Source organism: Platalea leucorodia (assembly GCF_965183815.1).
Source record: "Platalea leucorodia genome assembly, chromosome: 4".
NCBI lineage: Eukaryota > Metazoa > Chordata > Aves > Pelecaniformes > Threskiornithidae > Platalea > Platalea leucorodia.
Genome location: NC_138826.1, coordinates 13,138,999 through 13,155,439, shown reverse-complemented (window position 1 = coordinate 13,155,439; position 16,441 = coordinate 13,138,999). Strand labels below are relative to the sequence as shown.

At 40.4% G+C, this 16,441-nt stretch overlaps 1 protein-coding gene across 1 annotated transcript in view; it reads right to left on the bottom strand.

Moving 5' to 3' along the window:
• SORCS1 (sortilin related VPS10 domain containing receptor 1) overlaps positions 1–16,441 on the bottom strand; it is a gene marked incomplete at both ends in the record, with an annotated part of 310,932 nt that overhangs the window by 53,202 nt on the left and 241,289 nt on the right. The window contains 7 exons of the mRNA XM_082309176.1: positions 1,062–1,192; positions 2,991–3,108; positions 4,128–4,235; positions 5,254–5,345; positions 6,549–6,625; positions 7,097–7,199; positions 13,943–14,089. Coding sequence (XP_082165302.1) covers positions 1,062–1,192; positions 2,991–3,108; positions 4,128–4,235; positions 5,254–5,345; positions 6,549–6,625; positions 7,097–7,199; positions 13,943–14,089 — 776 coding nt within the window. The remainder of the gene's footprint in view (positions 1–1,061; positions 1,193–2,990; positions 3,109–4,127; positions 4,236–5,253; positions 5,346–6,548; positions 6,626–7,096; positions 7,200–13,942; positions 14,090–16,441) is intronic.

The window sequence follows — 16,441 nt, the reverse complement described above, 5'->3', positions numbered from 1 at the left end:
CAGTGCCCAAGTATGCTCATAATTTTTATTATTTGGTGCAATAAGATTTACTTTTTTTGACACATGGAAAACCCTCCTGTGATTCTGTGATTGTATATAGAAAAATCAATATAACTATAGTTATGAGAGGGTGAGAAGGGAAATGCTGTAAATTTCCATGGTCTTGGAGTAAACTCATACAGCAAGAAACAAAATATTTATGTGATGAACCTCTTCAGGGTAGATGTTACAGATTCTGGGTTTAATTAATAACATGGCATAGATGTAGCTGGGTGAGGCACAAAGGGTGTTTATCAGCACTGCCAAAGAGCCACCAATTTTCTCTTCTGGGATACTCAGGACTGTCTCAGACTTGGAGAAAACAGGTGATAGAGAGATTTCAATAATGTGGTTCCCTGCCTTTTTTGTGCAAATTGCTGTGAGTCAGCAGGAATCTTGAAATGAAACTAGAAGCTGAACATTTTATCACACCATTCATAACTCACCAATGGACTCTATTTCCTACAGCATACAGCAGAGGAGAAAAGGCTTCAGAAGGAGATTAACCCAAATCATGATGGCAGTGTCTGTTAGATACTATCAAACATAATGGTCCAGATATAACAAATAACCCAGGAATTCTCTAGATACCTCATTTCCAGAAGCTGAAGGCCTACTTTGCATACGTGTATATTAACTTTTACACATATATACATGTGTGTGTGTATGAAGAATTTATTTTATTTTTTATGTACACTATATATGTTTTACATACTACTTTCACAGCCACCCCTGGTCATTGCTGAGGTTAGATGGGCTAAATGGGCTTTTTATCTTAATGCTGCCAGAGCTCAGGTGTCACCTGGAGAATGGTCTGTTCAGCATCAATTGTGTGGGAGCCTTAGCAGATTACAGATATGTATTCCACCTTTCTTTCTTTTGACATACCTGCACTATCAGGGAGCAACCTATTTAGCCACTTACATGTTTATTACTATCTACTCTCTGCAAGCCTACAGCCTCTCTAGTGAGCTCTGCATTGGTGTAGTAGAGAGCACGCAGTTCTTGTGCCCATTGCTCACCAGTCAAAGTCTGCCTCTGTGCACACGCATGGCTCCGAGGTCATAGCCCCAGCATATTTTCCTTGCATGCATTTCTTCTCTGATTTGCGCTTCCTGTAGATCCTTTTTGCTCCCATGATGCAAGCTTCTCCCTGGAAACAAAACCAAAAATATCTTTCTCTGACACCCATGAGACTATTTGTATTACCCAATTTTTCCAAGCCTGTGCAATGGGAGCTGTGACTCAAGAGAAGAGGATGGGAAGTCAAATGCCATGTCAGTACACTGAAGCTAATTAAAGCTACTGAAGCTTTAACTGAAACTAAAACAGCTTTTCCAATACACGCTAAGAAATGATCTGAGGTTACTTATGTATCCGATTCAGTTCTGAATTTGTTCCAAAGCCAATGAGCAATTGATTCAGGCCTATTTCTCATTTACAGATTAGGTTTCACAGCAACTGAAAACACAGTCTGATCCATCTGCAATCTGAGACACAGAGCAGGTCTATTTCTTTAGTCTGATCTCTTTGGCAATAATTTCGTTCAGTGGAAACTGGTACCATGTGTATATGTAAATACTTTCCACAGACTATGAATTCAGGTTTTACAGAGTTTGACTTGCTATGTGGATGACAATGTTTCCTTGTCTTTTTACTGCTATCTTCAGCACCCTGCTAAATATTTCTATCTAGGGAACAAGGCTCAGCCTTGTAATCTCAATGGAAAGCAAATCAAAAGGCAAGAGTCCACAGCAGCCTTCCTAAAAATAGTTCTGCAAGCTCCAAAGCCAACATCCTCAAAGATATACTGCAAAATCCTTGGCATTTTTGCTTATGCAAGCACAAGAAAGTAAAGAACAAAATACAGCGGGGTCTCACTTGTTACCTTTTATGCTGTTAAAATTGCTGTAGAAAAGAGAAACTTTTCATGGCTTTGATTTGCCCATGAAACAGAAGGGCCTGAATGGCAACTGGTGTAAAATGCTGTGCCTCCTTGAATTTCAAGGAAGCTGTACTGATTTTCAACATCTAAGGATCTAAGTCATAACCAGTATTTTTAGTGTGGAGTTGTGCCTTGTGTGAGCAGCTAGTCTGACTCAAGCTACTTTCATTTCATATTCATTATTAAATTCTTGCCCAGCAAGATATATACAGAAAGACAACCTTTGATGATATAAATGGGTGTTTTTGCTTTAGACTTCAGTGGAGCCTGTGGTGTTTACACAACCACAGAACTTGGGCCATATTTTATTCTAACCTCATACAACACAGGCTGTTGTGTCAAACTTGGCAGAGCTGGGAAGGTGTCCCAAGGCAGATGCAGACACTGTGTGGTTCATGTTACCTTGCTGGGCACTTCAGCAATGGTTCCAGGATTGATGCAGCAGCTGCATCCAGGATGCAAGGGACAGGGCATGGGGGCCCAACGGACTTAAGAATAAAGTGCCTGACTCCCACAGCAGAAGTACCGCTGCTGAGAGAGACAGAACAAGGACGAAACTAAGTAAGAAATGAGGCTAAGAGGGCATGAATTTGGAGAAACAAATGTGAAAGCAACTAGAAGGGTCTTAAGACACTGGCTCTGAGGACACAGAAGGATTGAGGAAGAGAAAGGAGGTAAGGACAGGGAAACTGGATGGGAGATGTAAGACTGAAGGACCTCATGCCTCTTTCAGCAACGGTGCTTCTGCTGTTATTGGATTCCTCAGCTCTGGATAAGTCTGAGCTAATTGCCTGCATGGAGAATGAAACCGAAAAGGCAGCTGTTCATCCTTTGGGGCTCACAGAGTACAATCTGAGGCCAACACGTCTATGTAACAAAACAGACCCACCCAGTAAGGGACAATCTGATACACCAACCAAACAGGGAAAGACATTGGATCATGCTGATTTTTAACTGTGGGATCCTTAGCTACTTCAGGTCAGATCCCAGCTTCCTTGTTTCTCACCTGGTTGTGGAGTTGCCAAGGCCTGTAGTCCTCTTCTGCACACCTCCGATCAAAAATGGACTTGTAGTCTACTTTCACCAGCTGCCACTCTGAGCGGTGGCTGAAATGTCCAAACACTCTACAGAATACAACAGAAAGAGCATATAGTAAAAGGTAGCACCAAATGGAGTCTGGTAGTTACAGAGGTACAGTCACCTACAAATTTCCAACACAGATTAATTGCTTTAGGAGTACCAGTCCTACTGATTTGCATTTGACTGACATAGTGAAAGGCAAACTTAGGCTCATAAATGCCTACAACCCTCTTAAAAATTGCATGCAGCTTTTATTCTGTGGATCAAGATCCTCCCACTTATGGCAATCCCCAAAATGACTATACAGAGAAAACTTGACATGGGGCTGGAGACAGGTATACCCACAGGAGTTTGATATCTCAATTATGAGTTTTGGGAATCCCTTCCACACGAATTAAAAACAGAACCTGAAGGGATCATTCTTCATGCATCTCTATTAACTCAGGTTAGTTTCCAACCACATATTCTGTTTATTAGAGGTCAGTCCATTTTTTACAGACAGAAACTGAATTTTCCTCCTGTTTTTGCAAATCTGATCTCAGGTAAAATGTCACAATTTCTGGCAGGGTGAATCCAGATTTATGCACCATGCAGAGGTCAGCATACTACATTGAAACTAATCATAATTTTTCATGAGTCAGCCTCCATATAACATTTTGTCATTCATTTTTACAAAAGAATGTCTTCATTTTTCTGTCTCAGTTAAAAAAAAAAGAAAGTAGCAGCAAAGCACAGCTATAAAAATACCCCACCATTTTTCTTTCATATATTCATCTGTCAAGAGTAACTCTTCTTTAAATCACATTCAATTTGAGGAGTCAGGTTTCATGCTGATAAGCTAAGTGATAGTGTTTTTGCAGCTTGCAAGGAACCATGTTGTCATTCCCTCAATCATATCACAAATAAACACTGATGATTTAGCAACAGAAGACTGCATACTGCTGACTTCAGATAGCACTTGGTTTGGTCCCCAACCAGAAATGCTATTATGTTACTAAGAACCCTCATAAGCTATTTTCAGTGTAGTTCCCATCAATATTAGCATGATGGCATGCTCACTTACGTCATGATGAGAGTTTCCTCTCCAGGTTCCCCTAATACTCCATCTACAAACAGTGGGAGGGATGTGAAACTGTACTTGCTCCAAGATCTCCCTTCATCAAAACTTAACCTAGTGGAGAAAGCAGAATTAGTACCTTCTTTCCTTACTCTCCTCCTACTTTATTTGAAGAGACTTTCTAGTCCACTACAGCTGCTATGGAGAAGTAGGAAGCAGCTTCTGTTCTTGGATACTGCATTTTTAGCCCTTTAAATAACTACTTTTTTGGGAAGCATCATAAATCAGAGCATTGATCAAACTTGTTTGGCATCATACTGCTAACCCATGGCCAATACTTAAGCAGTGGAAACTAATAAAGTTATGTTAGAGATTGATGCTTTAAGGGAAAAATGTACCCTAGGGCTAGGATTTTTTTTTTTAAATAAACAAGTGATTTTGAGCATCTTATTTTTGGGTCCTCAACATAAGACATTTTAAGGAAGTTAGATTTCTGGAGCACAAGAGCTTTGCCTCTTCTGACCAGCAGTCTTCCCTGTGGTGGGTCTAAGTGAAAGCTTGGAACCACTCGTCTCTTCCTAAGACTTGGGTCTGTGTGTTTCAAATATTGATATGACACTGACTGCAGGGGAAGTAAATCATGCAAAACATCACAAAACTATATTCTACCCACCACATAAACTCAAGAGTGCTAACTAGCAGGGACACTTTTGCCTTATTGGCTATATAACCCTGAATCTATTCAACAAAATTCTGTTTCTTAAGTGCTGCCTGCCACATAGAAGACAAGTTCATCAATAATTTTGAAAATTAAGAGTACTTTGGCAACTTAATAAGAGACAAAGCCATAATCCAGATTCATATTACATAAATAACCAAACCCAAGAAGCTAAGTTGTGATGAACCAGGAAAGTCATGGAAGCACATTGACAATATCTCAGATCTGGCCAAACTGAAACTCTAAGCTGGAATTGCCAAGATTTCTTAGCTTTATCTGAGTTAACTTTCCCAGTATCTTAACTGATATTTTCTAGATTGTAGCTACAGAAAAGTCTGGATGCAGCCTAACTGCCTGCTTTCTGGCATCTGAAAAAGAGGGACAGCAGACATTTAGAATAGACAGAGTTATTACCAGAGGTGTCTGATAGGCAGAGATGTGTGTTTCATGGCGACCAGGACTCCACCTTGATCCAAGTACAGCACACTGTGCTCTTCCTCAAAGATCTGGGAAACAAAAAGCATATATTTAAATCTATTTTCCTTAGTATCAAGAAAATGTCATAGTTCTTTAAGTACAATCATGACAGAGGACAGGTATGTGCTAAGGAAGCTACTGACTAGAAGAAGGCATTCTGTATAGAGACAGTTCTTGGGGTTTGTTTTTTATTTTATTTTTTTTTTTTTAAAAAAACAACTTTTCCCAGGTCCTTGGAAAATGGATTCTGCCTCTGCTTGATAGAAGGTTAGAAACATGATTTTTTGCAAGGATCAACAATTTCACTCCCTTTGATGACAGATTTTTGTTTAAAGAAGAACTTTATCTGTTTGCACATATCTGGCCCTATCTCACATGAGTGATGTAGACAGAAAAATGAGGGCTGGTCAAACATTGTAAAATAATTAGATTCTTAGAATATCAAATATTTTTAAAAGATTTTCTTTTCCTGTGTCTTTTTTCTATTGGGTTTCTGCAAATATTTGCTCTCCTTCTCTCCATGACTTGATATCCTATCCAGAAAATAGGAAAAGTAGAACTTCCTGTTCTGAGGATAAACACATTAAAGGGTAGCAATGCTTTGTTAACAGGTGGGATTTCACTAAATATTAGGCACTCGATTTAACTGCATCATCCAGTCTCTTTCTGCAATTAATGGAGAGATAGGTTGCTTAAGAACAGGATGAGCTGAATTCTGTCTTTTTCTCCATTAACTTAAGAGCGAGGCAAAATTATCAGTTTACATGGACACTGAACTTTGGACAACTCAACTTAGGTGAAATGAGCACCACACGTAGTGAGGGAGAAGTAGACTAGTGCAACTGCTAATTCTCTGGAAATTATAATCATGGATGAAGAGAAAAATGGTTTGATTGGTACACGGGCTGTACAACAGTAAAAGGAAATACATACTCTCCCTATATATATTAATATTTTAATCTGTTCTATGCTTTGCTACAGGGTTACACTGAAGTCAAACTCTGAGTAGAATTATAAAAATAATTTTCTGTTATATGAAGTCTAACGACATATTCAGTATTTTTCTTTGGGCATCTCTCTACCTCTCAGAAGGGAATAAAAGTTTTCCCTTTGGTATAAATTTGCGAAAAGCTACTCTGAACGAAAAGAAACAAAAATTAAGCAACATTTTGAATCTATGAATGACAATTTCCTATGATTACTACTTAAACCTGTGATTCTGTCTCATTTACCTGTCTCCAAGTGTTCCCAGCATCAGAAGAAACAAACATGCTGATGTCATTGTCTGATAGTTCAGTGCCTATATTACCTGTAAGATAAGCATTGATTAGTGATGCAACACTCTAAGAAACAGCAGAATTAGCAAATCAGGGGAGTAAATGTATTTATTTACCTTTTGCAATTACAGAACTTTTAGTTTGGGGAAGAGAAAGAGGGGGAAAGGAAGGGAAGGGAAAGACTTGCAGTTTGAAGAAAATATATAAAAAGGATCCAATGCATACAGCTCTACACACCTCCATATGCAAAGGAAATGCCCTGGTTTGAATCTAATGTTCATGGGAGTAGAGGACTACAAGTGATCTTTTTGGTCTTGAAGGTCAGTTTCCATAAAAAGCATATGACAAGTTGAAGGTCCATAAGGACTTCCATTTGACAGCCTTCCTTCCTTCCTGCTACTGGTCATGTGACACCCCACTCAATACCCTCCACACCCATCACAAACTCAAGATTTTGTCAGTGTTTGCACATCATACACAGGCAATCTTTAAATGTTTCATACCTGAAGCTACAATAATACTGGGGGCAGTGTCTCGGCTGGCGATGTTTCCTGAGGTATAGGGATTCTCTGAGACCTTCAGGTGAAGATGAAGGGAGCAATAGGGCTATGAAGAAAGGGGAAATACAAGTAAAAAACAGACACAACATGAAGTGCATGCTCCTGTTTCTACAGGCTTAGAAATATACAGTGTCTTTCTGTATTATTTCCTAATCACTGCATCCAGCCACCCTTAGAAATACATGGCCACTGTCCTGGTTCTGGTACGAGAGCTTCACTATCACTTTCTAACACAACCCATTCCCACTGGGAAACTGATTCACTAGGCTGAAACCCTCTCACAAGGACAAGATCTTTGAGGCTGTACCCACAAAAGAGGCAACCAGGCTTGCAAGAGCAGGTAATGGTAAGGACTACCTAGCCTCCCTGGTTCCTAGCTCTTTTGAGAAGCAAGCAAGGCTGCAGATATGATGAAGTGACTCTCAGAGCAGCAGTGCCCAAGCTACCTCTGCAACAAGAAGCAATATAACCCTATTGGTGTGGTGTTGCATCACCACTAATTACCCATGAGAAACAACTTAATGCAGACAGTGTCATACCATTTCTTGACTCTGAGTATTTTTGACACATGACTCTGTTCTGCACTGCACTAAGAAGAAATACCAGGACTGGAAAGTGTTAGTTTAAAAGCTGTTTAATACAATGCCTCATCACCCGATCTGGATGTGACCTTTGAGATTTCAATACAAAAACATCCATGGAAATCTCAGCTATTTGTTACTGATTTTTTATGTCAGATACTCAGATAAGACAGGAATGGTACAGAATAAATCAGGTGAGCAAGAAGGTAAGACAGACAGGCAGATTTCCAAAGTTGGCATTACAATTTCCTCCAAATCTGTAGTCTCATAATTTCTGAAAATTTTGATAATTTTTGCCTTCTCTTGGGTTTTATTTTCAGTATTTTTTTCTTCCAAACCTCATGAAGAGTCCTCCCTAATGGAAGGGAGATGGAAAAATAGTGGCAAGAAAACCTGAAGCAAACTGACCAAATTGAGGGGGACATCACACAGGAACACATAGAAAAGCCCATGCTTCAGCCTGCACAGCTCTGTAAAATAAGCAGGAGAGGCTATGCAGAAGTCCCTTCAGGCTCTTAGGAGGCAGGTCTTTCTGTCTAATATCAGTTGCCTAAAGGCTAAATCTCCAGTCCGAAAAGTTTTGTAGGCTTCCTCTGCAGGAGACCTAGCCCCATAGGTCACTGGAGGAAGACCACTGATCCATCCCATCTCAAGGTAGGTGTCTGAGTCTGAAAATCTCCCTGTGGAGAATGACAACAACAAAAGGCAGGAGTTTTTTTGTGCAAAGGTGAATGAGGGTGGTGAGGAAAGATGGGAGCTCTCACTTACATGCGACAGATAAAGGGGACATGGGTTCTGCAGAAGGGAACACAACCTGCCAAGTGGAATGTACTGAACAGCCTAACTCTAACTGACAGCCTTGCGAGGGCAGCCACTGGAGCAGCCCGGGGGTGCAAGGAGGGAGTGGAAACCAAATCAAGCTGACATGCATGCAAGAAGTGGAAAAGCATTGCAAGAGTATGAATTCTTCCCTTTTACATTTTTAGCCATTGTGAAAAGAATAAATACAGAACATATTTTTAAAACTAACATACTCCAAGCCCACTTCAGCATTTTGACGACAGTAGCTAATGGCAGCAACTCAGCCAATTCTGCACTCTGGCAGAGATTAGACCTCATTAGACTCAAATCTTTGTGCTACCAGAGGTTTTCTTTCAAATTTGTCTCATTTCACAGATATAGTACACAGAAATGGAATATATATGTCGAATATTAAAAGCCATGTCACCTAAGTAGAAAGAAGGTATTTTTAGTGGCATGACTTCTTATTGGCTGGAGTGCACTAATGCTTACAGTGTCTAGTGACAACTGGGTATGGTGTAAAAACTAACCTCTCCACTCTAGCCAGACACCTAAAGTTATTGCCCATGGCCATCTCATGTCCTTACAGTGGCAGCATTCTCTTCTCCATCCCTGATGTACACCTTCTCCATCTGTATCCTTATATAGCTCATTGACAGATATTTTTCCAGACTGGTTTGTCTTCCATCATACTGTGGGTCCCTTTGTGTTCCTCCTCTAGCTCCCACAGCTTAACTCATATACAGACATCTCAGTTTTGTTTTTTAGAATTTCCATCAATTGTCTCTGTCCTCTTGTTGTTACCAACAGGCTACTGAAATCATTATTTTCATCAGAATCACCAGTTTTGGGTTTCCCTGTCATTGCCTAGTACCCAGCAGCGCTAGGTGCTGCACAGACACCAAGGGAAAGACAACCACCGCCATGGAGCATTTACAACCCAGGTAGAAGAAAAAGCATGAGTGACATAGCCCATTGCTCTGCTCGCTGCCATAGTTCTTACAATCATGCTGGAGTCCGTTACTTGCTTCCTAATATTTTCAAGTCAACACTTTTATGCTCCCCTCTCAGGAGGCTCATCAGTCCTTAGTAAAATATTTCACAAATACCCACAAACCCACTTCTTGGCTGTTCTGCAAAGCCCACTTGAACAGTCCCCAATGGCATGACACGTACAAAACAGCTATTAGTGACTGTCCCTGATCAGGAGTGGGGCAAAGTATTTTAACACAAGGATGATGCTAGACACCATTCACAAAGTTAGGGGTAGTCACAGTATTTGCTCACCTGCAATAGCAAGGAGCAATGAAGAGAGGTAAACACTTCCAGGAGAGAGATTCAAAACACCTCACTTAGATGCTTAAATTATTCTGTAGCAGATGGTGTGAATGTCCTCCCTTATGAGAAATGGGTCTTTGTCCTGAAATCCTTATAATCCATATAGACAAGGCAAACAAAATGTGGGAGGGAACAAACAGATGTCTGGGGAAGAGGCACAGCGAAAATAAATGACTTGCCCAAGGTCACATAGGAAATTGCAGATAGGCCTAAAAATTGAATCAAGATTCTCCTGAGATTCAGCCTAGTGTTTGAACCACAAGACCATCCTTGAAAGCTAATTGATTAACTCTCCTAGACAGATGCCCATAACTTGCAAGATAGAATTACTCCTCAGTTAACCACTTCACAGCACAAGATAAGTATCAAACAAAACCAGCATCTTTGGGATACAATACCTTGGCAGCTATTTTATGAAGATTAAGTGCATTCAGTGTAGAAAACAAGTGGTATAAACAAGAAAAATAAAACCTTAGGATTAGATGGAATTTCATTGCTTTCCTCCATCCTCATTATTCAGAGCCATCTCACAAAAAATGCAAAGGAATTCTCTTTGAGTTGCTTTGAAAAAACACCTCAAGTGTACTGTCAGTAGAGGGATGGTTCCATCTGGCTTGCCTTGTGTTTTAACTAGATTCCCTCTTAACCTCCTTAGCTGCCAACTTAGCTGCTACGTACTTATTGCTGCATTAACTCTCTCTTAGTTTAGGTTTAAAGACCAGATGCACAGAGGACACAGCACTGCCCTTGCAGGCTGGGGACTGTCCTGTCACTCTGGGAAAGGGCAGATTCCATGCTGCCAACAAGCTGGAACATACGTCATTGCTGTGTCCCAAGCTATTGCTAGAGATGATTATGCTGAAAACCAGCAGTGTGAAAGCATTAGTATCTGCTGTGGAGTAAGGATGGGAGCTAAGCTAGATGTACAATGGACTATTAAGAATTCACTTAGCTCTTCCATAAGGAGAAGCAGGATCATGCCAAGAACAGTAATATGTAGGGGGAAAAGGAGCAACTGACGTAAGGAGGTAAAACTTCTGGTGATGCAGGGGTAGACAGAGTGTGGCTAAAGAGGTGAGTGGAGCTTGTCAACTGTTTAAATACTAGAGCTATGTCACACTGACAAGGAAATAATTGCCTCAGAGCAGGGGACAATTCCTTTTCTTCTTGCTTTTCCTCAGCAGAATGCCATTATGGATCCCTGACTTATTTCCATGAACGTACAACACTTCCAGTGCTTTTGCTTCAAAAATTTCCCCTACCACGGGCAATTTCTGTGGTCTTTTCTCTATCATTTCTTGAATTCTTGCATTTCATATTCTGCCTTCATCTTCCCCCATCATTAACTGTGAAACTGAAATCAGATTTTTAAATAGCTTGTCTCTCTCTTGTAGGATTGTTATTTTACTTTGTGGTTTTGGTGCATTTTCTGTACCTCCCTTTCTTTTGCAGGCAGACTGCCTGTTCCTATAAAAGACCTAACAAGTCAGTTTAGTTCAGATTTCATCTATCTGCTTTCTTGCACATTTGCAAGTCAACCACCTGAGACCCTGTATGTTCAGCTGATGATCCCTGCTCTGCTACCATTCCACTAGCTTGTGACAACCTAAGCATGAAGGAGGCAGACAGGCTCAGGCAAGGAAAGAGGTTGCTTGCCTGTTTTACTTCATGTTAAGGGAAGAAGAAAAACAAACATGGCTAAACATTCCTCTGGCCTTATCACAGGGAAGGGCTGACTAAGTTCCTTCCCATTCTTCTCGAAGGGCAAAGACTGAGCTACATGGTCCATTGAGGATTTGCCCCTTACCACCCTGAAATCATGGACCGATTTCTACAGATGCCCACAGACCTGAGATGCCCACCCCAGCCCAAGTCACAGAGCACTTAGGAAGTGGTTGCTTTCCAGTGCAAACAGGATGACAAGCCTACATCAAGTTTGCACAGTTGGAAGCAATTCTCAGGGCAACTACATGGTTGCATAGAGAGCAAAATAAAAATGAACCAGTGTTTAAATTGTGGTTTGTGCACACTGGAGCTACAAGCTATAAACACAATCCACAGAGAACCAAGAGCTTCTCTGGGTCAGTTCTCACTGTGTCCACACTTCTGCCCTTGCTCATGACCTCTTGCCCAGCTTGTTCAAGTTTCCCACCCTCAAGGGAATTCCAGCTTGTCCAGGCATAGCTGGCGTAATTTTAAATTAAATGAATTGTGTTCTCAGGTGCCCATGAGTGTAGTAGCAGACACAGTATGGATGGGAAGGCTTAAGGGAGCCATAATCCCCTCTCTCCATAAGAACCATCCACTCCTGGTTTATATGCAGTCATACGACCACTTCCACTATATAGTGGATAACTACAGTGGCAGCATACCCTTGTATATAAAATACATAGCTCCTGCAAATGACTGTTCGATAAGGACCCTGCAGAGCAGTACCTCTGTCTCATTTATAACCACAATGGCAAGTCAGAGCTCTCTTGATCAGTGTGCAACAATACCAAGACAGATGTTTCCTCAGAACTCAAACTTCAAATTTACGGGAAAAGTATAGAGCTTACTTTATTTCACTTGCCCGCATGGTTTTTGTTTCTTCTGCCTTGCCAGCCCCCCCAAATACTACACTATCATATCACATAATAAAAATCTTGGGTTTCTGATAAAATTGGTCATAATTTGAAAAATTTAAGGTGTGTTTTTTGTTAAATATGTTCACTTGAATTAAAACTAGATTACAACCTATTTGAAACACAAAGACTTGTACACATAGCCCCTTCCAAAAAATTCAATTGCTTTATGTCTGCAAAGTTTCCTGAACGTCATCTTTTTAGTTTTCGTCTTCTAGAAAGATTTAATTTAAAAATGGCCTTAGTTACAATTTTTAAAAACTTGGAAGAAGAAAACAAACCTAAACAAATTTAGTCATGCTCTGAAATAACTCTTCTGTTTGACCCCCAGTCCTCCCTATTTATTTTTTCCAAATTGGAGAGAAAAGGAAAGGCTTGCATTTTGGCTCAATCAAAAAATCAATTATTTGAACAGCTTCAAATATCAAGTTATTTATTCTTTGCTCTTGCAGTAATGCATGGGGTTCAGTTAAGAGATTAGTGTAGCATTCAGCTACATACCGCAATGCACAAAATGTAATGCTGATACAGATTCTAACAAACTTACAGCCTCAAAATGAGAAACTCTTTTTTTTTTTTTTTTCAGATGGAAAATAAGAGGGAGGTATAAGACAGCAGAAGGAAAAGCAGTGTAAGTAATACCCCTGATTCTGCCTGGAATTATGATAGAATTTGCGTAATATAAAAGCTGTTGAGAATCCCAAAAGCTGGGGTTCTGAGTATTATCCCACTACTATGTATAGATTATATCGGCTGAAAACCATGTCAAGATCAGTCTAACCTTTCTAATTTGACAGAGATCTCCAATTCTGTTCACACTGCTTATATTTCACTTTCACTCTTGGCAACCGTTTGCATATAATGATGATTAAAGACTTATCTATATGATGATCTATATCAATAAGTACAGAGACAGATACAATATACACCCAACACATAGATATACATATATTTGGATGAATGTGTCGATTCTCACTTGTGAGCTCAAAGAGAAAATGATAAATATTAATACTGCCAACAGAGGGGCCTGAAAGAAATCAGAGCCCTCCGTTCCTTTGAGCCTGTCTCAAGTTATTAGGTCGCTGACAGTTCCTGAGCTACAATAGCTCACTCCTCCCATCTAGTGTCCAGAGAATCAACTGCGCAGAAACGGCATCCAGCTTCACCTGCTGTTTAAGGGGAGACCATCAGTTGTGCAGAAGGAAACTGATCTACAATGCTTCCTTTTATTCCAGAAATTAAATTAAATTAAGCTAAATTACAATGCCAGCTCTTGCAATACCATCTGGCACCCCAAGCCTGATGTACTGCACTTTTAATGTGCAGTATTCCCTCCATGAGATACACCTCATGGAGAGAGGAGCTGCCCTCTCCTTCTTGTGTTACTTGGTATAAAAAGATTGTTCTGGGATGTTATCACCCCCCAGGTTCCCCCAGGTACTTACTAGGAGGCAGTGAACGGGGTTTCCTCTCAGATCCGTGTCCGGAGCCTGCAGCAAACTCCAGTCTCTCCCTTTATTGTAGGTGATGAAAGTTTTCACTTGGTTGTCAATCTTCTTGTTAGCCAAGAACATTCCCTTTATCCCTGCTACCTAGGAAAAATTGACATGGCTGAAAAATAGATCAAGCCGATGCAGGTTCTGTGCATGTGTCTCTCTTGCCCTGTCAAACCCAACAGGGATCTGGTGGCTGTGTCAGTGTGCTAGACGTCAGGGCACAAATTGCCAAGGAATGTCAAAAGAAGGCAAATTCAGGTGCTGGGGGCAACATAAGACCATCACAGGTGGAAAGGTGACAAATGGAAAAGAAAGCTTATATTTCAGAATCAGCATGGGAACATGGTAAGATGTCAATAGCATTATCTGTAAAGTGACAATCCTTCAACTGTGTAGGCATCCTTCCCCCTGGAAGATGAAATATGTACAGGGCAATTATTTGTCTCTTGCACTGCAGTAGCAGGAAACAGCAGCAATTTTGGCCTTGCAAAGAAAATGGCAACACACACATAAACTTGCAGTTCAGTGCTTCTATTCTCATACAGCCTGCTTAAGACATTTCATCTAAGGATCCCAGTGTGTTTCATAATTATCAGTGTTTCAACAGGATAAATTGGTCACAGGGGTATTTTTATTACAGTTTTGTATTTTGAGGAAACCAAAGCCCTGGTGACTCAAGCACGGCCACCCAGAATGCTAGTTATAGAGCTAACAATGAGATTCTCGTCCTTTTATTTTTCCTGGTGTTTTACCCAACATCTTTACTCCATAGGCCTGCAGGAGGATTTTGTAAAGATGTGATGCTAACAGTCTCACATTGGAACCAAGCCCAAAAGTGTCTTAGTGGGGAGAAAAAAAGTCAACCTCAAACCACAACTCACGCTGCAGAATGTTCCCATCTTCTCAGCACACTGAAAATCAATAGCCCAATAGCTGCTGCAGCTTGCGAATGAATTTGTTAGGCTGTCATTCTGCAATCTGAGTGCTGCAATAAAAAGGGAAGCAAAATCGGGAGAAGGAGGGGGAAAGTGAGAAACTTTTTGGTTTCCAGCAAGTCTGTTCAGTCATCCACCCCGTCACTTCTTATGATGCAGAACTAGCACACAGAATCATTCATCAAGACTTTTTATTCATAGAGATTATTACTTAAATGGCATCATGTGGCAAATGGTTACACAGCAGATTCAGAGGTTGTTCCAGCTCAACTGGTTTAATTATGTGGCTGGATTTGGATGATACAGCTCCCAGTGAGTAGGACCTTATTGCACTTTTAGTCACATGCTGTGGGACTACTAGTGTACAGTGCATTGGTGTACTTAGTTATTCTGAATAGCACTTTCCTCCTTGAGCAATGGCACTGAATTTCATTTGAAGTTACATAAAGACTTAGACATGACTTGTTATAATGGGTAATAGTCTTTAAATTAAGTAGTTAACTTATTTATTGTTGATATAAGCATAAAAAGATAATATTTTCAATGTCCTAGCTGGATTATTTGGTACCACCCAACTAAGTATTCAGGATTTCTTTGTTGTAGTAGAAAGGCACCCTGATAAGACAAGGGTACTCTGTGTCCCAGTGATACTGCATGAATAGACAGAGCTGGAAAAATAACATAGTTCTGCCTTTACTACCAGAGGCCAGAGCCTATAGCTCCATTTGTACTTTTCTTTGTTGTTGTCCTGAAATAGTTATATTATATAGTCCCTGTGAAATGCTGGCCATAAATGATTAAAGAGCATTTTATATATCAGGCGATAAATGTGTTCTGCAATCCTGTGAATTTTTCTTTTTATGATTCTAGTCATGGGCTGGGACTCAGAATCCTTTCCAGAGAAAGCAAAGCGTAAGTTATACTGTCAGTCTTGGACAGCTTTATATTAAAAAAAGACCGCACACGCTATACATGTTTCTGTGCTCTCAGTAAGAAGAGATATACCTATTGCATATACACAACTATGACACACACAATGATCTGTTCACCCCTGCTGTTCATACAATCACAAGAAAGACTCATGCAAGTAAGGTGCATGACCATCAGTGGTCAGAGAGAAAAGCACTCCATCAGCTCCCACACAGGCTTTGTAGACAATCCTCACCGCCCTGAATACACTGTGTGCAGATACAAATGCTGTCTACAGTTTCAGTGAAAGATTCATATGACACTTGAACACACAACTCAAAACACATTCTTCACTCCCCATCACCAACTTCATACATCAAACATATACTTCCCATCCAATGTACATACTGCTAAAAAAAAATAACTCCCAGAGTGACAGGTATATATACTATAGCTATAGACACATCTCCTCACAGTCTGTTATCATTTCAGGCATGGATTCCCACAGGCAGGCTTGTCTTTCTGTGGACCAGTCCAACTACAGAGCCAAGCAGAGCCATACCACATCATTGGAGAGGTGCAGGAACTAGAAAGGGCACTCAGA